The 22,685-nt window shown below is 35.7% G+C and overlaps 1 protein-coding gene across 1 annotated transcript in view; it reads right to left on the bottom strand.

Moving 5' to 3' along the window:
- LOC110024768 (serine/threonine-protein phosphatase BSL1 homolog) overlaps nucleotides 1–22,658 on the bottom strand; it is a gene marked incomplete at its 5' end in the record, with an annotated part of 30,004 nt that extends 7,346 nt beyond the window's left edge. The window contains 19 exon segments of the mRNA XM_020724928.1: nucleotides 22–161; nucleotides 283–418; nucleotides 1,925–2,000; nucleotides 2,102–2,301; nucleotides 2,596–2,694; nucleotides 2,790–2,874; nucleotides 11,079–11,317; nucleotides 11,396–11,566; nucleotides 11,954–12,170; nucleotides 12,265–12,454; nucleotides 17,456–17,626; nucleotides 17,929–18,010; nucleotides 18,450–18,551; nucleotides 19,138–19,207; nucleotides 20,867–20,966; nucleotides 22,138–22,232; nucleotides 22,320–22,399; nucleotides 22,490–22,568; nucleotides 22,642–22,658. Of these exon segments, the coding sequence (XP_020580587.1) occupies nucleotides 22–161; nucleotides 283–418; nucleotides 1,925–2,000; nucleotides 2,102–2,301; nucleotides 2,596–2,694; nucleotides 2,790–2,874; nucleotides 11,079–11,317; nucleotides 11,396–11,566; nucleotides 11,954–12,170; nucleotides 12,265–12,454; nucleotides 17,456–17,626; nucleotides 17,929–18,010; nucleotides 18,450–18,551; nucleotides 19,138–19,207; nucleotides 20,867–20,966; nucleotides 22,138–22,232; nucleotides 22,320–22,399; nucleotides 22,490–22,568; nucleotides 22,642–22,658 (2,349 nt within the window).
- Between the last annotated feature and the right edge of the window lie 27 nt (nucleotides 22,659–22,685).

Below are 22,685 nucleotides of genomic sequence, written 5' to 3'. Positions count from 1 at the left end.
AAAGGAGAACACAAAACTCACCTGCATCCATGTATGTTCAACAATGCGCTCTGGAGATGACTCGGGTGAGTGAAGCGGCGGCGGAAGTGGATGAATCAACTTCGGAACGACAACTAATCCCCTACCAATCACTAGGATTGCTCCAGCATTATTTGCAGTTCCTGAAACAAGGAAAGCCTTATGATAGAATTATCAAATGTGGATATATCAAAGAATCAGGAGAAATGCATACAAATTTGTATCAGATTTATAAGATGAATCAGTAAAATTTTGTAGGATTACCACAATAATTAGTAGCTGAAAACAAAGTAATAAGTTGTCCCTGAGCAAATCTTTCAAAGCCATCCATCACACATTCATGAGCTCTTATAATAAGTTGTAGCTTGTTCCTCTTACAGAAATCCAACACTCTATCAGGCTACAAAGTGTAGAAAGGAGTCAGCATACATATCTACAGAAGAAAATAAGAGATTCAACCAGAAAGTGCATGACAAATGTTCTAGAAAGGCGGAGTAACTCCGCATTGAGAAAAATATCACAAAAATGGTTTTCTTGAAGGAATCATATGTAATTTCTGAAATGTTCATGTAATTCAATTTTATTTTCCACTGAAAACCACTGATTAGCTTTCTCTATAATTTCAAGAAATTTGTACAATAAAAGTTTGCAAAATAGAGAGATTGTTATTTCATTATAACCATCATCACTAAGCTTACCACAATTATCTTAGGTTAGCTTTATAAATACTTATTTTGCATTCATCCCTATTAAGTGTTGCATGAGGTGCTAAAACTAACTTACACAGATCATTTTGTTTAACTTCCAAGACATTTTATCATCATCAGCATCATTACTAACCTTATCACAACTTTCTCAGGTCGGCTTTATGAATACTTATTCTTCACTCATCCCTATTTAGTGTTGCGTGAGGTGTTAAAATTATCACACACAGATCATTTTGTTCAGCTTCCAAGGTACCTTCCATCTATCGCTTTTACATCCAAAACCTTCGGGATCAAATTGATTGTTCTGTGGTGCCTTCTATTACTTGAGTTTGGATATTAGTTTCATGGCTTCTTCTGTATTATTAGTCAATCTTAGTCTCCTTGAAAACTATGTTTGAAAAATCGTTACAGATGAATACTACAATAACTCGTTTTATCAAAAAGTGCATGTCCTTTTTACATATTTTTGGACAAAAATCATAGTGTCTTGAGGCTTATCTTGAGCAAAGAAATTCTCAAGTTCGGCTGTCAAACCATTCACATGATGCTGATATTGATTCTCCAAACTCTTTGGTGGAAGATCCCTGCTCATATGTTCAGGTATATTCCCAAAACTTGCCAGCTTCAAATTCTCTTCAAGTATTTTCTTATTTAGATTGTGGAGGGTGAGAGTGGGAGAGAGACAAATTCTATCGAAATTATTTTGGATTGTTATATTATTATGTCTTAACTTTAATATTTGTATAACAATTCTTATTTTATGATTTGATGTTTGAATATTAAAATGTCACTTCTTATTTTGAATAATTTGTTACATTTACTAATTAGGCGGACGATTTATTCTTTTAGCAATCTTAATACTTTCAACATGATCTTAGTATTTTTCTTATGCTTTAAACTTCCGTGTAGGCTTAGGCATGCAAGAACTTTAAGACAACACAAAAGAAGAATTTAAAGCCTCCGTGAGAAGAACATGCGCTTTAATAACTTTTTAATGATTAATAATAAATTAAGTATTTAATTAATTACTATAACTAGTTCTAATATTTACTTAAAACACAAATCATAAATTGATTAAAAAGAATGATCAAAATCATTTCTCTAATCTAAATAAAATGAAGAATTATTCTACATAAAATTTCATGCAAAAACGATCATTTCATTCAAATATAATATTTAAAACAATGCAATCAAAATACCCCGAAAGAGACTAGGCCGGGCCCTCGCGCATTCGGTCTCAAGCCCTCTACGCTATCATTCTCTGTAGGATCAGACCTGTAAATAATAAAGAATATGAAATGAATAATACATCATACTGACTATACTAATGGCTGAAAATAAACTACCATGCTAAAAATAATAGTTATAGAAGTTACCAAAGAAGGTCCATTAGAATAATGGATCCAACATCCATTGTTATGGGCCTTTCAATTTTCTCAATTTGATCTACTGTGTTTATGGACCTCCCTATTCCACCATGCATGCAAATAATTTTCTTCTCAATGAGCGCCGCAAGAGGGAGACAGTTGAAGAGCTGATTAAAACGAGTCCATGCCCATATTCCATCACTTTCTCCCTACAAAAACTCCAAACTTGGTACTTTTTTCGACCATGAAGCATAAAAAAAGGACATTTACATGCATAACGCAATTCTTATGTATTTACATATCTCACATCTAAATTTCCATATTTACACACAGAGCACTCAAATCTTTAATATCATATTGAAAATAATACTATTATCACTTTTTGAAAGTGACATACACCTTGAAGTGTAATGTAAATATGAAAGTTTAGGAATAGGATATGTAAATACGTAAGTATTGTGTGTTAAGAATATAAATCTTCCAAAAAAGTACAATTTTCTCACCATTCTTTCGATGCATTCGAGCCGAAAACCAAAGAGAGCATTAATATCAGCAGCCTCGTGATTTCCTCGAATTAAATGGACATTCTCTGGATATTCTATCTGTAAAGAGTTGGAATAGAATACAGCGAACACAAACATTGCAAATAAAAACTAGTTGTGAAAAATCATAAAAGGCTTTGAGGCTTAAACTGCACCTTAAGAGCAAGAAGCAAGCAGATGGTTTCCAAACTATGTTGTCCTCGATCAACATAATCTCCCAGAAACAAATAGTCAATGTACCTGAAATATTCAAGCCGATGTATCAAAACATAAATATTAAATACAAGGAAGATTTACATTAAAACCACTCATTCCTATGCAATTATATATCCAACACCTGTACTTCAATTTTTACATGCCAGTCACCTTATCACCTTATCTATGTATGACAAGGTGTATTTCACTTTTTAAAAGTTAAAATAATGGTATTTTTTACATGATATGAAAGACTTGGGTGGCACAAATGTAAAATAGTAAATTTAAGGTGTTAGATATGTAAATAGATAGGAATTGGGTGACATGTATGTAAACGCCCCTGAATACAAATGCTGCTCAAGCATTGCCCTAAGAAGTTTTTCCATTAATGCGCACAAGATTATGTAGAGTTCCGTAAAATTTGAAATTAAATATTTAATGACATATTTTGAATCTATTTACTTCAAAGAGATTCACCAAAACAAAAGCTTTAGGCATTAATGTTGATTGTACCAAGAACTAGCCTAAGAATATGGAAACCAATCAACCAAATTTAATACAACAACTAGAGCTAAGGTGCTAGTTTAGAACGTTCTGAAAAGTCAAGAATAGTCTTTTAGTATATTTAATTATTGTTTAAATTTAGTTAACATGCATTATAGAAAAGATAGATTATGTTCGATGCGGAAGATCTGTAAGCAACATTTAGGATGGGAACAAGAGATATTTCACCTAATACAATTTGGATTTCACGTTTGATTCTTTCAACAAATTTAGGTCAGGCCTCTTTGAGGTATCAAAGGAACGAAGACCAAAATTCTGATATTTTCTTCTCTGTTCCACCAGCCAACATTCAGCTGAGTAATCCAGGGTCTCACTGGATGAGTAATCCTTGAAGTGTGCATATTGCATTAAACTAAAAGAAATAAATACAAAAAAAGTACAAAAAACAGATCCTCAGACTTTTGCAAAAGAGGCACTGTCCTCGCGGAGAATGACAAAAGGCTCCGATGATTCATGGGCCGAATTAAAAGTAAACCTATAAGTAAGAGCCCTTTGGACACAAAAGTGGGCAGCTTGATTTAGATCTCGGGGAATTAAACAAAAAATAACCTGTCTAAAAGAACTGAAAAAAGTAAAAGTGCTGCAATGCTCTAGGTCTTCCTTCCAGGTCTTTTGCTCCATCGAATCGAATGAAGTTGATGATGTTGGTGTTGTCACTCTCCACCATTAAGCCTTTATTCTCATGCATCCAAGAATGGAACATCTCACCGGGTGAGTAATCAAGGGTCTCATTGGGTGGGTGCAAGCTGCGAGAAGAGCACCTTGCTAGGGGTGTGCATTATTTGGCCAAAATAAAAAAAAAACAAAAAACAAAAACAAATAAATTTGGTTGATTTGGCTCAGTTTCAAAAATAAATTTTGGTTTTTAATTTTAAAAACTCAATATTCGGTTTTTCAAAACTTCTAAAGAACAAATCTTATCCAAGAGCCATATTCAAGTATCTCAGAAGTTTGTTTATTGCTTCCAAATGATCCTTATTTAGGATTCATGTGATGCCTTACTACAATGACTAAGTATGCAATATCAGATGTTGTGTGTAATAGGTAAAATAGTTTAATGATTTCCTTTATCAATTGGACCGCTTTTCTCAATTCCATTCAGCCCTATGTTGAAATTCATAGGTGCGTCAGTAGGTTTACACCCAAGTATGCATGCAGTTTCACTTAATAGATCTAAGATGTACTTCCTTTGGGATATGACAATTCTCTCCATAGGCCGAGCCACCTCCATTCCCAAATGATATTGGAGATTTTTGAGATCTTCGATCTCAAATTATGTGGCAAGTGTCCTTTTTAGCGTGATAATTTCTTTTGAATCATCACCCCTAAAAATAATATTATATACATATACTATGAGAGTATCAATTTTGTCTCTAGAATTAGATTTCACAAACAAAGTATGGTTAGTTTGACATTGATCATATCCATTTATAATCACTGTTTTAACAAAGATATTAAACCAAATACAAGGAAATTGCTTCAAGTTGTGTATAGACTTCTTCAAATTGCAAACAAACGTATCATTTGGCCAATTTTTCCAAACCTAGAGGTATATTCCTGACTTCTTCAATAAGGTCACTATTCAAGAAGACATTTTTGACATCAAGTTGGTATAGAGGCCAATCTTGATTTACTGCAAGATAGAGTAAAAACAAACCATATTAAATTTGGCAACATGTGCAAATATTTCTTGATAATCAATCACGTATGATTGCATGAAGCTTTGACAACCAGTCTAGCTTTGAATCTCTTTGTACTGTCATCTGCTTTATATTTGACCATGAATATCCATTTGCAGCCTACAAGATTTTTCCATGCGGTAACTTTGTAAGTGTCCATGTGTTATTCTTTTCTAGGGCTTGAATTATTCTTCAACTGTCTGTTTTTATGTTGAAACCTTTAGCGCCTCTTGAATAGAGTTGAGAATCTACACAATATCAAGATTTGTCATAAAAGCTCTGTATGATGGTAGAAACTTTCCACAAGCTACATATCCTTCAATAGGATGACCAGTGCACCCTCGATTACGTTTCCTGTGGGCAAATGGTTGATTAAAGTCATCAACCATCAATTTAAGAGAGTCATGAGTTGAGGAATCTAGGTCATTATGATTATCAAGAGGACTTGAATCTGGCTCTTGACACGAGAATTCATTCCTTGTACAACATTGGCAATAAGATTTCATTGAGAAACTTCGACTTCTTCCACAGTTAGAGTATTATTTGAGGGGGTATGATTGCAAATCATTGGAAAAAATGACAGTTTCAGATTAAGATGTGACCAACTGATGCAAGTTTAGATGAATTTTAAAAGACTAGCAATGATACTAAGAATTTCTTAAGTGGATCACTAAAATCTAACAAAGTGCATTTCTAGGATACTCTTCTGGATCAAAGTGAATCTCCATTGATTTTGTTCCATGATATAGGTAGAATAGAAGGGACCGTTAAAAAAAAAACAAACCTCACAAGTTGAAAGCTACAACAAGACGTTTAGAAGGACTATAAAACAAAGGATAAAATATGAAACCCACCTCCGCTCGTTTAACTCCCAATGAATTTTATTATTTTGAACTATAAAGGGAAACATGCACCACAAAGAGCTTGTTTGGACAATTCGTGATAATTGAGTCAATCAACAAGGCATACTAACTCTCTGACAATGTTGAGGGAGATAAGTATGGGCTTGCCATATAAATCAAATGAATGTGAAGTGCTCTTCATTATGCAAATCAAAGTCAATTAATTAAAGGGAAATGGGAAATCATCTAAATAGGGAAATAGGAACTTCCGGTTAGCAAGCTTGTTGAAAGAATAGGTGATGTAAAACAATATGTGGAGTTGTTCTAGCTCTTACAAAAATTAATTTTCAAAGGTAACATTCATTTGTACTTTCGCAAATAACATACCTGAATAACATTAGAGTGTTTTGGACATAATTTGGTCAAGATATGGTTTAGATTTATTTCTAAATACTTTCATAGAGTATTTTAGGGGTAGAATTAGGCCATATCAACAATCTAGATTCATCAGTAGTCGGTCTTGGTAAAAAATGTGGTCTGTAATGGTTTTTTTTCATCTAGCTGGAATAGAACAAATGGAACTGCAACCCACTTGCAAAACCCCATAAAAAGTGTAAAAAATTTTCTTCTTGGACCAACCGAAGAAACCTCGTATTAGATACCACATTTCCCTTTTTCCTTGTCAGCCCAAATTAATTTGATACTACATTTTTGAAATTGGAGCGCATTTTATAAATTAATTTGATACAGTTTCATACAGGGTTATTTCGGTATTATTGAAAATAACCCAAAAATAACCTGAAAATAACTCAGGAATAACCTCCGCGGCACGTAGAGCTACGTCAGGATTTTGCACAGAAAAATTAGGCTTGAAAGTGATCACATTATTGAAACCGGGGTTAACCCAATCATGACCAAATGAAAGATATTTATTGCTGAATTCAAAAGTTACAACGATGACTCCTCAACATAAACAACATAAAACATGCAAACGTTCAAGTGACACCGATGACTCAAAATAAGAATAAAACAGCAAAAAAAATGGAAATGGCTCTCTAGATGATAGCAGCAGCCCCACGAAGGGGAAGAAGGGAGCTGCAGCAATGCTGCAAGGTGGCTGGCAGTAGGTGGCTGTGACACTAGAGGAAGTAGGAGTGGTGTCGACCTGCTTGAAAGTGTCTGATAGCAGGTGCTGCAGTGCTGGAGAGAGTAGGAGTGATGGAGGCTTGCTGAGAGCAGGCTGGCAGCAAATGGCTGCGGCATAGGAGGAAGTAAGAGGGGTATCGGCCTGCTGGAATGTGGCTGGCAGCAGGTAGCTGCGGCGTAGGAAGAGAGCAACAAGTGCTGGCGGTTGTCTGGCAGATGCAGGAGGGGTGGCGGCCCACCGAAAGGGGGCTGCAGAAAGGTCGACCTGCTGGAGGTGGTCAGTGGCAACATGTCAGAGCTTGGAGAAAGAAGGTGGAAGAACAGGGGAGATAGTCATCACATTAAATGAGTTACAGCCGGAGCACTTTTTCGTCATCGGATACAGTCCTCGAAAGGGAGAAATAACGGAGGCAGATTTGAATTAGGAAGGGGATAGAAAAAGGCAAAGGATAGAATAGGAAGGCAATTGAGATACAGATGTTGATCGCTTGCCACTCGTCATAAAGAAGAAATAAATTTTGAATCTAGAAGAGGACGATTTTGAAGAGAAATTTGAATGAGATTCAATGTAAGGAAGTTAGACTTATCTATTATATTGATTTATTAACATGTTCACAACTTACACGAACACAATTATCAAAATAATTAAATTTAGTCCTATGCACATGTTAGAATATGTATGCCTCTATGTATGAATGTTCAGTCGATGTAACATGTACACAGAGAGAGTTAGGAGCCAATCCGACTAGCAGAAAACTTATATTTTCCAATTTAATCACTTATAAATATTACCTTTCATGCTACCAAACTATAAATAAAACAGAATAATTTATGTGAAAATTCTGATCCGATGTCATCGAGGCAATCTACAGGACTTGTGTGACCTTTCCATTGGCTCCACCAACCTTGCAAAAAGCTCCTCCATTAGAAATAATGCTCTTCAGACATGTGAATACTTGATCAAGCAGTCTGACAGCCATCTCGTGTGGAATGATATTTTAAATCCTAAATTGAATGTAATTAATCAGGTTAATTAATTTCCTATTTTTTTCTACTTTATAGATAACGATTTTCTTATAAAATATTATATCTATTCTACCCATTAAAAAAAATAATAATCTTCTCTCATATTTTTCAATATGGTATCAAAGACCATCTTTAGCTTGCATTATTCTCTATTATCTATCTTTCATACATTCTTCCACATGCTGTTAGAATTTTAAGTCATCCTCATCCTGCCTCAAAGAAGTTACTGATTTTAGCCATGATGATAGATAAACATTGAAAAGCCTTGGAAATGAGAACCTCCTATAGTTTCGCCACCAGCCATGAATCGAGATCATATAGAACACTAGCATCCAGGAAATCTTTTCCAAGCCATTTTCAATCAATGTCCTAAACGAATATCCACAATCTTGGATCGCGGATGCTAAAGCCCTGATCATATCACATGAGATGCCTACTTATTTCAAACCTTATTCACAATATACTCGTTTCCACTTTGGCTCTTCACCAAATTTTATTGGTTCATAAACTTTCATGTAACTTATTATTAACCAATAAAATTGTCAATAATATGAACTATATTAAAATTTTCTTCTCTCATTGTGAATTTCAAAATAGAAACTTGGGAAAGATAATTGCTAAGGAGCAAGAGAAAAATGCTTTGCGAGTATATTGTTTCAAGAAAACAATCATTTTGTAGCACTTTGCCTTGAGCATTCAAATTTTAAGTACCTAAAAAGATATTTCCCTCTTTTCATCACCATAGTCTTTGGAGCGTCTCAATGCAAAACTTATCAATTATCTAAATATACTCGCACTTGCTACCATAACAACCTTATAAAGCGACTAAACCTTTTGCATCCATTCATTGTGCCGTCTAAGGTCCATCTTAGAGCACGATAATTTATATATTTCGTTGATAGACAAAAAAAAAAAAAAAATTATTTGAATATTTCTATTACAAAACAAGCCAAAAATCAGTTATACTTTTCAAAAATTCCACTCTATAAATACCCAATTCAAAACCCAGATTCAAGTTCTCAAAGCTCACGATAAAAAAAAATATTTTCATTCCAATAATGAGAACTACTTCCTCCAACAAAGAATTATTGATGCAGGGCTTGCTTGGGTCAAGCCGGTTCAACAGGGAGGCTAGACTGGCTGGTTCTTCTTATAAATACATTGTTTGTTGTTTTAGGGTTCAAATTTTGTTTCTGATTACAGATTTCTACCTATAGACGTTTTCGGCTGTATCCGAGAACAGATGTTGCTCTAATTGTATCCTGCTTCGAGGTGGTGACTACCTTTACCTAATTCCTCACGCAATCGCATCTCCTGCTCACTACCCTTCAACCTATGCCTCCCCTTCCTACTTCCAGCCGCCGGACACCCTACCACCCCCTTTCTCCCTGCTTTCAGTCACCGACCACCAAACCATCTCTCCTTCCCTGTTTCCAGTCGTCGACCACCCCTCACCATCTCAGCTGCCATTTCAAATCATTGCCCTACCTAGCAGCCAACCTTCCTCCCTCATCCGGTTCAACCCCTCCAACCGAGCACCACCACCACAATCTAAGCCCTAGTCGTTTTTCATGTTTTCAAGTGTCGAGTTTGTAACCCACTTCTAATTTCAGAAATAAAGTATTATTCCATTGTGATTTTTTGGTTAACAACAGAATCGAAGGTATTTGGAAGAGGGTAAGAGATGAAAACTGTTGTTAAAAAACTCAACAGAAGTGGCATGATTGGCAACTATCCGAGCTGAAAATAGCAAGTCGAGCAACGAAATGGCCAGATACGAGTGGCGAGGATATTTCAAAACTCGTTCTTGAGCAAGGTACAAATCCACCACTTGCAAAAGGAAAAGTATGCAATAGTGGAAAACATAAAACAGAGAATAAAATTTCAAAGCACAATAACAATAATCAAAAGTGTCCAAACATCTAAAAAACACACATAAATAGCCTCCTAATAGAAAGTACCCTAAATAGAAAAAAGAAAATAGGAAAAAAATAAAAAAAAGCAAAAAAAAAAGGGTTGAAATCAGCAATTGGCGCTGCGATTGCGGAAATTTCCGCTGTCCTGTGGAATCCTACGTTTGAGGGATCAATTCTGCAATTCACTCTGACCCATCATTACGCTCCCACATCAAATGCACATTAGACCAGATATCACAACTGTATGCCCTAATTAAAATAGTTGTACCTTATCTCTGTGCATCAAATATATATATATATATTAAAAAAAATCATATTTCGATGACTATCACATTGTATTCATATTGCAACATCACACCAATGCTCCACAGGCAGAGTAGGTTTAGACACTTTAAGACTACCTCATGGATCCAATGTTTCCAAGATAGATTTTTTCCCTTTAGACCACAATAACAAACTAGATAAGGATTTACATGCATACCACTCAATTCTTATGTATTTACATATCTAACAAACAAACTTCAATTTTTACATGCATGCCACCTCATTTATGCATAAAAAGGTGTATTTCAATTTTTTAAAGTTAAAATGAGGGTATTTTTGATGTGATATGAAATCTGAGTGGGATAAATGTGAAAGGCAAAGTTTAGGTGTAAGATATGTAAATACATATGAACTGGGCGGTATGTATGTAAATGCCCCAATAGAGAAATATAATGCTATCTTCAATATATATGCCTCTCAGAGACGGTATAAAAAATAGACAAGCGAGTTTTTCAGTATGCCTCAAATAGTTACTGCATGCCATCCTCTCCAAACCATATGGAAAGGCTTTGCTTCATACAAGGAATTTTGATTCAAATTCCACCACAAATATGAAACAAAAATGGTTTTGAAAAAAAAAATGCAATGTCACTATCGTTTTGTAGCATTTTTTTCCAATGTCTTACTAAAAATTTCTCCTTTTTAATGATTGGCAATGGGGAATAATTTATATCTAACCAAAATAAATCCATCAATAAAGTTCGTAGTATGCCGCATGAGTCAACAATATGCCGGGAGTCAAAATAACTTACGTGATATCTCCAGCAGTTGATGGGAAACCATATTCATCAAATAAACGCATTAGATCTCCAAACTGTCCATGAAGATCACCAAATACTTTGACTGGCGCTCTTAGCTGAAGAACAGTAGGCTCTTGCATGAATATCTGCTCAGCAGCATAGCAAAGCTCACCAACTTCATAAGAATCAAGTAAAAAGCTTCGGTCAGAAGGAGCTCTCCAGTTTCTTGGCCTAAGAAGCAAAGATATAATCTGCAAAAAGAGAAATGAAAGCAAAAAAGACTGGTCTTTATTCTTAAAAAATAACAAAAAATGAAGCTATAACCCTACCTTCTTATGCAAGCCCTGTGGAGACTTCTGCCTGTTTAAGAATTTCTTAGGTGGATAGGTCTGATCACCATTTACTGGATACATTCTTCTACTCTCATTTTCAAAGTGATCCAAGGAAAGTTGCCGTATCAATCCGCCTAAGTTACCAATAGCTTCTTTAGCAACTACAACCTGCAACATCGCAACATAAAAAAAAAAAAAAAAATAATAATAATAAATAATAGAAGGAAAAAAAACTACAACCTGCAACATCATTGCAATGGACAAACACACTGATGAAAACTAGCAAATCATTCAACAAGCAATCGTAATAGATAAAAAAGTCAAAATAGTCCCATGACTCTTTATCATGGGTCATTTTAATCTCAGGGTTTATAAGTGTCAATTTAGTCCCTAAAAACATTTGAAGAGGCTAACATAGTCCTCCGTGGGGATTTTTCAGCCCATATTAAAAGAATCAAGACAAATTGGACACTTTTATAAACTCTGGAATTAAAATGACCCCATATAAAAAATCAGGGGATTATGTTGGCTCTTCACTCAATCGTAATAGCATACCGCTCGAGAATGCAACTTAACATCTGGTTGTGGGGTATTATTAGAACCAAAGGTATCGGCTTGGTCATTAACTGAATTTGTAGATTCATTTTCTTGTGAAAGACCTTTGTCAGCTGAGGCACCCAATGCTTCCTGTGCGGCGCGCCAGACGGCACTAACAGCTTCTGCTTCAGCTGTAGAAGCCTCAACAAGCTTGTCAATGGACTTCTGATCCAAACTGGAGAAACAAAAACTATAAGTTTTTTCTCAAACCAATGATTAAAAATGAGCATACTTTTAAGAAAAGGACGAAAACTTAAACATAGAGAAACCTCGAACCCGTAGACGAGGATCTCGAGAGGCGATCATCCAATGATGGCTGCTGAGGAGAGTCAAGATGATCAATTTTGTTTGGTCTTTGGCTTGTCATTGACTGAGTCCTATCAATGGCATACATGGAGGAAGTGATTTCAAATTGATAAGGAGAGTTGTCCGCCACAAGAAAATCACCAAGGGGCACATCTGCAGAAATAGCATAAAGCAAACAATATTAGGCTTCTGCTCCTTAAAATAAAATGAAGACCACTAAATTACTACAACTATAACTACTTAGTTGGACGATAGGAAAATAAAACAAATAAAAAAACAGCAAAATTTATATAGAATATGACACGGGATGCTCCCCGCTCTAGCGCGTTGGGCCGGTGCGCCTAGGAGCAAACCGATCCAACCATTCACGCTAGACCAGACTGGTCGATTGGCATTAAAATGCCTATTCTCTTCGCTTGCCCTATTCTCCATCCCGCATCACAACATGCGCTCCGCTCACCTCCCCCGTGCCCTATTCTTCCACCTCTGCTGCTAGCCGTTTCTCCCTTCCATTTCTTTCACCTCCTTCCTTCCTAAGATTTTGCCTTTGTTGGTCCACCTCCCCCTCCTATTTATGTATGTTTTCTTCCCAAGATCTAACCAGCTTTTCGTGTGATTTATTTTTTCTGATTTCAGGTTGTGTTCCTGGTGATTTTCCCTCTTGCGAGGGCTGTATTCTCCGACGGCGTGGTGCTACGGTTGTATCCCGCCAAGGTGGTGTATACCACAGCGTCAACCCCTTCTTCCGATGTCGCCTCCTCCGCTGCCCTCCTCCAGATTTCATCCTGCAGCTTGAATGGCCCCCTTATTCTGCTACTTCCAGTGACATCGGCTGGCTGCCCCTCCTTACGGGACGCCACAGCCCATTTCAGCTCCTCCCCCATCAGTTTCAGCCCCGTCCAGCACCTCGTGACGACCATTCCAGCAAGCAACAGTACCTACAGCTGCAGGGTGGTGGTTTGAAGATGGAGGTATTTTGAGGCTGTCTTTCTTCCAACTTTAGCACTGGTTCGGTTGGAGATCTCCACTGAGCGCCAGGAACAACTTCAAGCTCCTTTAGCATTTCTTGGTTTTCTTTAAGACGACAGTCTCCTACTCTTCATCTCGTGTGTGCTTTTCTCGTATCATTTGTGTTGGAGCTGGCGGTATGGAGGAAGACGTCACCACCTTTGCCGACTCCTTCCCAACCCTCCTCCAGCAAGCTATAGTACCTGCAGCCGCCCCTCCCGGCACTCCTCCAGCACCGACGTCCAATCCAACGCCTTCTTAACCGCCAGGGACACCTTCCCAGCCTTCCGACAAAGTCATAATCTCCACCTGTCCCTAATCAGGATTGTTTCTGCTCTTTGTAATACTTATTTTACTATTGTTGAGTTGCTACTTGTTATAACATCGTTTACATGTTGTGTTGTTTTCATCCAAGAGTCTGTGTTGTACTTTCCTTCAAAATCATTAATAGAGTTGTGTCATTTTGAGTCGTGGTTTTGATAAAATACGTTATCATTTGGTATCAGAGCTAGCAAAACTCTAGTCCTACCCTAGTGTCATTAGCATCCGCACCCACCTATTCCAACAATTTTTTATTTTTATTTTTATTTTCTCTTACTTCCCTCCTTTTCCCCGCATCCTTTTTGTCATTCTCTTCTTGTCCCTTCTTCCTCCCTCCTCTCTTCTCTTTCTCGAAACACTTATGGTCATGCCTCCTCGTAGATGCGCACCGGACACGACTCGAGAAGAAATAAAACGCGAGATTCGTCTTTTACAACAATTAGCCAAGATGGACGACGGGACTCAGGGTGACGTCACTCTCGACTATGATATCGAGATTCGAAGAGGAGACTGCGACGATGACTTAAATCTGTTTTATCGCGATGACGTCAACAACGACGAGCATCGCCCACGCCGTTTTGGCATTCACTATCACAGAAGACCGCAGGAGGAGCCCACATTCAGCACCCATCACAATTTCGACATCAAAATGGACCTTCCGGAATTCGACGAAAACATGGACCCTAATGACTTCATCAGCTAATTGAAAGAGATTGAACGGATCTTTGAATTAAAGAAAGTACCCAAGGCCAAATGGGTTAAGCTCACCGCGATCAAACTAAAGAAAAGTGCGCGTTATGGTGGGACAAATTGCAACGGCAACGACAACGCGATGGAGACGACAAGGTCAATGCGTGGGCCAAAACGAAAAAGATCACGCAAAAGAAATACCTGCCGCCCTACTATTGGCAAGACATGTTCATCTGATTCCACAACCTGTAGCAGCGTGATCTATTGGTCGAGGAATTCACGGCACAATTCGATCATCTACAAATGAAAGTGCGACCTGGTCTTACAAGAACAACACACAATCACCCGCTATCTCAAGAACTTAAAACCCTCCATTAGCAATATTGTCCAACTCCAACCATACTGGATGCTAAACAAAGTTCAGATCCTTGCATTAAAAGTGGAACGACAACAAAAGCAGACAAAATCTCAAAACTCCTTCCGCCAGTGCAGTCAACATACAAACCATCACCTCAACTTACATCTACCAACAAAACCACGACGGAAGCTGGCAATTCACTCCCAGGAAGCACAAAACCCAACCCGAATGACACGAAACCAGAGAGAGGAATTTACAATATGCTCATATACCCTCCAAATGGGAGGGTTAAAGTTGATTAGAGTGACACAGTTTAGGATCTCATGATTCCCTCGTTCAGGTATCACTATTTTCTTTTGAATTTACTTAGCTTAAACGAGTTATTAAACCTTTTTAAACCGGAGAGATCTCGTTAGCAACCGTAGGTTACCTCATCTGAGTAATTCCTACCTCTGCCTTTCTTAACATAAGTCGAATCTAAAACATCTAATCTACTCTCCTAATTTTGGATCATCAGATGATCGACATTTAATGTGACCAAACCATCTAAGACGACTCTCACTAATTTTGTCTTTAGTTGGAGCTACACCAACCCAATCACATATATATTCATTTCGCATTTGATCTCTAAGTGTAAAGCCGCTCGTCCACCTAAGCATTCTCATCTCGGCAACACTTAACTTAGTTTTATGCTTCTCTTTTAAAGTTAAAGGCCAACATTCAACATTAAAGCATTGCACGTCTCACCACCATCTTATAAAATTTTCCTTTTAATCTAAGTGGTACTTTTCTATGACACAATAGGCCCGAAGAAATCCTCCATTTCAACCAACCAACTTTAGGGTAATGATTGAGGGTGAATCTACAAATTAAAATGTCAAACAATTTCTAATACTTGTTGCAATAATTAAAAATTTAAAAATTAAAAAAAATTACAAATTAATTTTAGCGCTTCGAAGCGCACTTCATTGAAGTGAAGCAGGGTTTTGCTTTGCTTGTGAAGCGCGTTTTTAAAACATTGAATTCCATTTTTCATCAAGCAAATAAAAAATAAAAAAAATTGACGACACATAGAATCCCAAATAATAGATTTCACTTATTAAAAATATTGATAATATATGTATTTGATTCCAATCAATTTGAAAGATTACACATTAAAATTCACATTATCTTCTCATGTAATGAAACCATTAATTTAAACATTTTTTTACACAATCAATGATCAAATGATGGAAAAAGCTCATGGAATCATTCGTTAGACTATTTAATAGTTAATAATGACCCTGTGAAAAATGGACAAGTTTAATTCTATATTTGAAGGAACATTAAAACCCAAATGAAAAAAAGAGTGATAACTTTTAAGGAAAATTAAACTGATTCTACATATACACCCGCATATAATATACAGACTGATTTGCTCCTATACACACATAATATACAAACAGATTTTCTCCTCCTTGGAGAAGAATGTCCATCCTTCATTGCCTTGTTTGTCTCTAAACCCTTATATTTTCTTTAAACTCAAAATCCAAAAGTTGATTGACATATAAGACATAAAAATTACACACGGTTACAGTTTAATCAATTTTTAAGATAATTAAACCATTCATTCAAAAAACAAGGATTCTGATAACAATATGCAATTTGAGCCTTAGAGCAGCATCCTGTTGCAGAAATGCCTGAGAGCACGAGATTCTCTTCCAACCAGGGAAGTCCTATTACTTTCATGAGTGAGAATTATGGAGTTTTACCATTGCTATCCGAGAAGTTTACATCTGTAGCACACAATTGTTTTGCATTTACATATCTCACACGGAAACCTTCATATTTACATGCATAACACATTTAGGGGTGTAAACGAGCCGAACACGAGCGAGCCATGATCAGCTCGTGTTCGCCTCGTTTATATTTCGAGCTCAAAAAGTGTGTTCGTGTTCGACTCGTTTGTTTAACGTTAACTAGCCGAACACAAGCTGTTCACAAACAAAGAATCATTTTAACAACGCTAATCATGTAGTCATAAGACAACAAGGATTTAAACAAGATTTAAAAATTATTATGTATATTAAAACAGCATTTGAATCTAATTTAATATTTTTTATTCTATTTTCTTAAACAATATTTTAATTGGTTATAAATCTTTGTAGCCTTGTAGTCAATTAGATTTTTTTAAAAATATTACTATATATATATATATAAACTTGATGAGTAGTATTTCGAGCCAAAACGAGCCGAACACGAACGAACACATCTTAGTTCGTGTTCGGCTCGTTAACTTATTGAATAAAATTAACGAGCCGAACACGAGCTGTTCGCGAACAACGAGCCGTTTTGACAGCCCTAAACACATTGGTGTTTCAAACCTATGCATGAAAAGGTATATTTCACTCTTAAAAAGTGATGATAGTGCTATTTTTTGTGATACTAAAGATTTGAGTGCTATGTGCGTAAATATGAAAGTTTAGTTGTGAGATATCTAAATACATAAGGATTATGTCCTATGTATGTAAATGCACCTATCTTATGATGGTTGTGCCCAAGTGAGCATTATTAGGAGTATTGCTAAATCAAATGGATTGCAAATTGGGAAATTGCAAAAAGTGGAAACTTTAGAAAACAGAAAATTTAAACACTCGACAGAACATAAAGCCTCTATCTAAAATGCCAGACAATAACTTACATTCCTAAACAAAATGGTAACATTAAACTTCAACAAAATCATCTTTTTTTTTTTTTTTCAAAAATACCTCCTTTCTTTCTTTTGAAAATAAAAATACCTCCTTTAAGGCCACCATAGACATAAATCTGAGATGCAGTAGCAGCAGATGCATGGCGGCAACGGCGCATGAGCTCTAAAGAAGGATCATAATCATTTGAAGATTTCTGTAAGCTAGATGCAGTAACAATGCCATTCCTATCGAGCCACACTCCAGCAGCAGTGTCAAGCACTTCATTAGAGGGAAATTTAGATAATTTGAGAAAATGAATGTGAAGCCATAAAAAGTAAAAAATGAAAGGGTCAAAATGGTCTACGGACTATTTATAAGAGGTCATTTTAGTCATGTGTCCACTTTAGTCCTTTGATAACTCATATCTGATCCAAAATAATCCAAAAGATAGACTATTAAGATCACATTAGAAGATTCAATGAACTAAACTAAACACGTTTATATATTGGGACTAAAATGGCCCCTATAAATAGTTCAAGGATCATTTTTTTGAAGTAAAATCCTTAAAGAACAGCGAATACCTGCAATAACACTTTCACCTTCAACAGTTTTTCCACCCCTAAGAACACCTCCAGTGACATGCAAGCGTGCACCCACAAATACCTAGTAAATAAAACTGAAATTAAGAGTTACACAAACAGGCAGCAGTTCATTTTCCAAGAGCATCCTTTATCTTATAGTGTGCAAAATAAATAAGGGACATTCACAGACATACCACTAAATTTTTATGTATATACATATTTAACAACTAAATTTTACTTTTAACAACTTTTAATGAGTGAAATACATCTTTTCATGCATATATAAGGTGGCATGTACCAAAAAAAATTACGAAGTTAAGGTGTTAGATATGTAAATACATAAGAATTGAGTGGTATGAATGCAAATCTTCCATAAAATAAATAGAGAAAAACTCATAACTCCAAAAATAGAGGCATCTGAGGGGACTGTCGAGCTTGTGGCAATCAAAAAAGGGTTTTGGAATAATTTTTGAATTCTTGCGATTAAATTCAAAAACGCAAGCACCAAACAAATTACTTACCGCTGAGTGTTGATACCGTGAAGAGGGTGAAATCCCTGGGGCTAAAGTCCACTCCCACCGGCCATTTGTATGCATCAGTAATCCATAAGCATCAGATTGTGGCTGTATGTACACATAAAAGCTTCTTCAGTCAACCAAGCACCATGCAGCAGTGATAATTACAAAATAAAATCTTGAAATATGCCCAAATTGAATAAGAGCAATATCAGCACAATTTCTAAATCAAATGACATGAAATTGTTCACTGATTGTTCATGCACTAATCAAAATCGTCGACTCTAGAAACAGTGAACAAAATAATATTTATTTTTCACAATAAGTTTCTAATTTTAATTAGAGCATTCAAAGCGTCAACTCTAAGGTAGATAAAAAATTTCATGCTTTTTTTTTGTACCAGGAACAGAAAAAAAAAAATCCATCACCGCTCTCATATTTCTACTAGGCTTCAAGCTAGATGTTTAAATAAAACCTTTTTTGATAAAAGCCATTAATATACTCAAATCATTATCTTGCTAATATATTTTATTTAGAAAAGAATAAATAAGCCATAAGACATAATGTTTGCCATGGGATTCAAGCATAATATGTAATGAGCATTATCACTCAATTAAAAAAAAAAAAAATAGCATATAAGGGTAAGCTACAAAAACATGGCCAAAGAAGGGTTGAAATAAGAAAAATTTTATACGGCTCCAGATGAGTCTCTTCCACCACAAAGCAAGAGCATGCCATCTGAACGAGCAGTGGCAGTTGCATACCTGAAAAATGAAGGCAACCATCAAACTTTTGAAAGAAACTAATAACAAAAACAGCTCACATAGAGGTATCAAAATATAGAAACAAAAAGATCAGTTGGAGTAAAATTTTTTGTTTGGCAAAAACCAAAATATGTCAAATTTAAAGCATTCATAAACTGCTTTTTCTCTCCTTTTAAATCTTACATATTCCACAAATTGCATCAAAACAGACAAAATCTAGCATCAATTGTGTACACTAAAATGGTTAAAGTTACCTTGCATTCCCTAAGTTTTACAGGAAAAGACCTAATATCCTCTTCAACAGCATATAATGAGTTTTCTATTGACATTAAAAGTGAAGTACAAAATAAAATCTTTCAATTAAAATGACGCAAACAATGAATATGTGCAGATAAGTGTTCGTTGCAGCTATGCCGAAGGTTAGTATCCAATAGCCCTAGAACGAAAAAACCTAAAGCTAAAGCGAGTTTTTACTTTTTACATACTAACAACTTATTCTAAGGTGAAGGCATCTTCTGCTATTAAAACCTATAGCTATATAAGTTAAAATACATGCCTTTCAAAACTTTCAAGGATCATTGTCATCTTCATTGGGTTATTCCAACATTTGAGATTGGTGTCTCAATTCTTCGTAATGCACTGATTGGAACTCTTAACTTTTAATCATGTTCCATATTTTGCATTTTGTACCACCTTTCACAACTTTGTTTAATATTAATCCCATCTCTCTACCACATTGGTGCATCTCTAATTTCCATTATAGTGTTGAATTACCTAAATCTACTTTCTACAATAGCTTCAACAGGCTACATCAATCTCAATAATATAATAATTTTACGCTCGAACCTTCCTAATGTTACCACACATCCATCTTAACTTGATGATTTGGTGACAATCAACATAATTGTTCAAGATTTGCTTTTTATCAAACATTCAAATTCATACAACACAACTTTTTTTATTGGCATTATATAGAATAAAATTTTAAATTTTCATATAAGTATACTCAGTGCATAGAGCTCCCGCTAATGCAAGACAGAGATGAGCTATTACATGCAATATAAACCCTATTTTTGCAATGAGATGGTTCCATGACTTGATCCTTAGACCAAAATAATACGCTAGAGAAAACTTAACCAACACTTCAAGTTCGTAATCTAACTTCCAAATATTTTCCCATAAAATAGTTCTCTTAAGGCACTTCTCCATTTTACCACCCAATTTTATTTTACAATCATATCATTGTCAATATCCCCATTCTATGAACATAATGGATATAAAATAATATAAACCTTCATGGGACAGGTTTTCAACTATATAGACTCTATACTCCATACAATTCAAGCAAGTTAGAAAAATAAAATATATGCGCCTCTTTAATTTTCAGAAATACACGAAGAAATTGAATCACAGTAATAATATCCAACACAACCACTTCAAAAGGCTTTGTTTGATCAGATCATTAATTTAGCTAAACAAATTATAAAGCTCACACAACTTGCACACAATTAATAAAATACTACATAAACTTTTGAAAGTCTGAAAATAAACAAATTTGCATAAATATGAAGCCTGTAAATGACAAATATCCATTAGCAACATGGCGGCTGTAGATTAAGATTGAACGATAGCATAATTCATTAAGATATAGATTCTCACATTCTAGCAGATGGTCTATCTCCTTCAGGATTGAGCTTTTGCCATCTATATGGTTTCTGTGCAGTATCCAAAGCCCAAGCATCAGATAGGACCCTCTTCCCTGAGTCATGATAGTCAAAATGACTTCATTAATATGATTGCTCAAAAGAAACTAGTTAAGAGCATATCGATCCAGAATAATTGCAGGACTAGCTCTTCCACAAATATTGAAGAAATTGGATGAAATTTTCAAAAAAAATGCAATTAGGCCAGCTATTTGGCATGTATTCAAGAGTTTGTTAGTATTAAAATCAAGGGTAGTCAAAATGAGTGTGGGAGAAATGATGAAGTAAAAATGAATGTAAGCCGATACTATGAAAGATAGATAGGGATGAGTAGTTAAGAAGAATGATGGGGGCAGCATTTATTAAAGATAAAGTATTAAAAAATGAATTTAGCTGGCATTGACAAATACAGTGCTAGTTAGAAAATGTACCAAATGATAACTAGATAAATCTAAATGCCAAAGGATTAGTAAGAGAGAGACTAAAAATAAAAAACAGCTTTAACGCATCATGCAAAACTCATGCAACTAGTAGAGATTAAGAATTCATGATGATGATAATGTCATGTTTAGACCATAAACATACATTACAATGAAAACACAACCAGTATGGCATGCAATTCTATGCCAAATACTCAACCAACATATAAGAAAATGCAATTCATCTTACTTTTAGTCAGCAAGTAGTCATGCTACTCTACATTAAATCAAATATACTACTATCAAATACATTAACATTAATAATAAGCCAAAATCATATTCATCCTTTGACCACCATTGAAATCGACACACCAAACGGTGATTACAAAAGCAAATGTAAGTACAAATTTAATTATCTATACTACATAACTAGTTCACTTATTCTCACAGTTCATAAAGTTTTTATCATTTTCAAAATTCAAAAAAAGTAAGAAAATTTAATTTGAAAACAAAGAACTTTCACACTCCTGCTTTTATCTCTCCTCCAAGAACTATTGTGTCATCTAATCTAAAGTATGGAAGATCATGGCCAGTTACTAATCAATAACTGCTTCTAGAAAAATCATTACTTTTCATCATAACTGTTACACTTTTGCATTAAGAAACCAAATGAAGTAACTCATTTTGCTAATTCTGCTCAACTAAGAAAAACTTCAGGCAATTCTTAAACATTCTTCAACCAAACAAGAACATAAACTCCATTCTCATCAATATCAATATGTGAAAAAGTCAAAGGTACGTAACTTACCATCATTCCCGCTCACAGTCACAAGATAACGCTGCGCAACCAAGTCCATAGCATGGCCATACCGAGGCCCCGGACCAGCTCCCTGAACAACAACTCTACATCACCCAGAAACACACCTCATTAATCAAAAAAACCTAACAAGCAGTCGTCCATCAAAATAAATCAGTCGTCTTGAACACCACCTGTGCCACTTATACTTATCATTGGTGATATCTAGAACATAGAGGTCATCAGTAGAATGCCCAGCAGGTCCTATTCCACCCTAACATCAAACAAAGAATCCAGTTCCACTTAACCCTAAAAGCAACAAAAGAAAAATGGGTAGAAGTCCACTCAAGTCTGCAACCATCACCTGAAACACTACCATGGTGCCAACCACCGCAGCAGCATGAGCAGCCCTATGCGACGGCGCCTCCCCCGCCGGTTGAATCCTGAAAACCAATCAAACCACACATACCTCAATCCCAGCTCAAAAGACCAGCAAAGCTTCAATTTTTTCCATACCTAGTCCATTTCTTGGTAAAAATATCATAGAGTGCACCGAATTC

Source organism: Phalaenopsis equestris, unplaced genomic scaffold, assembly GCF_001263595.1.
Source record: "Phalaenopsis equestris unplaced genomic scaffold, ASM126359v1 Scaffold000002, whole genome shotgun sequence".
Classification (NCBI taxonomy): Eukaryota; Viridiplantae; Streptophyta; class Magnoliopsida; order Asparagales; family Orchidaceae; genus Phalaenopsis; species Phalaenopsis equestris.
The sequence above is the reverse complement of the archived record's forward strand: the minus strand, read 5'-3'. Positions and strand labels throughout refer to the sequence as shown.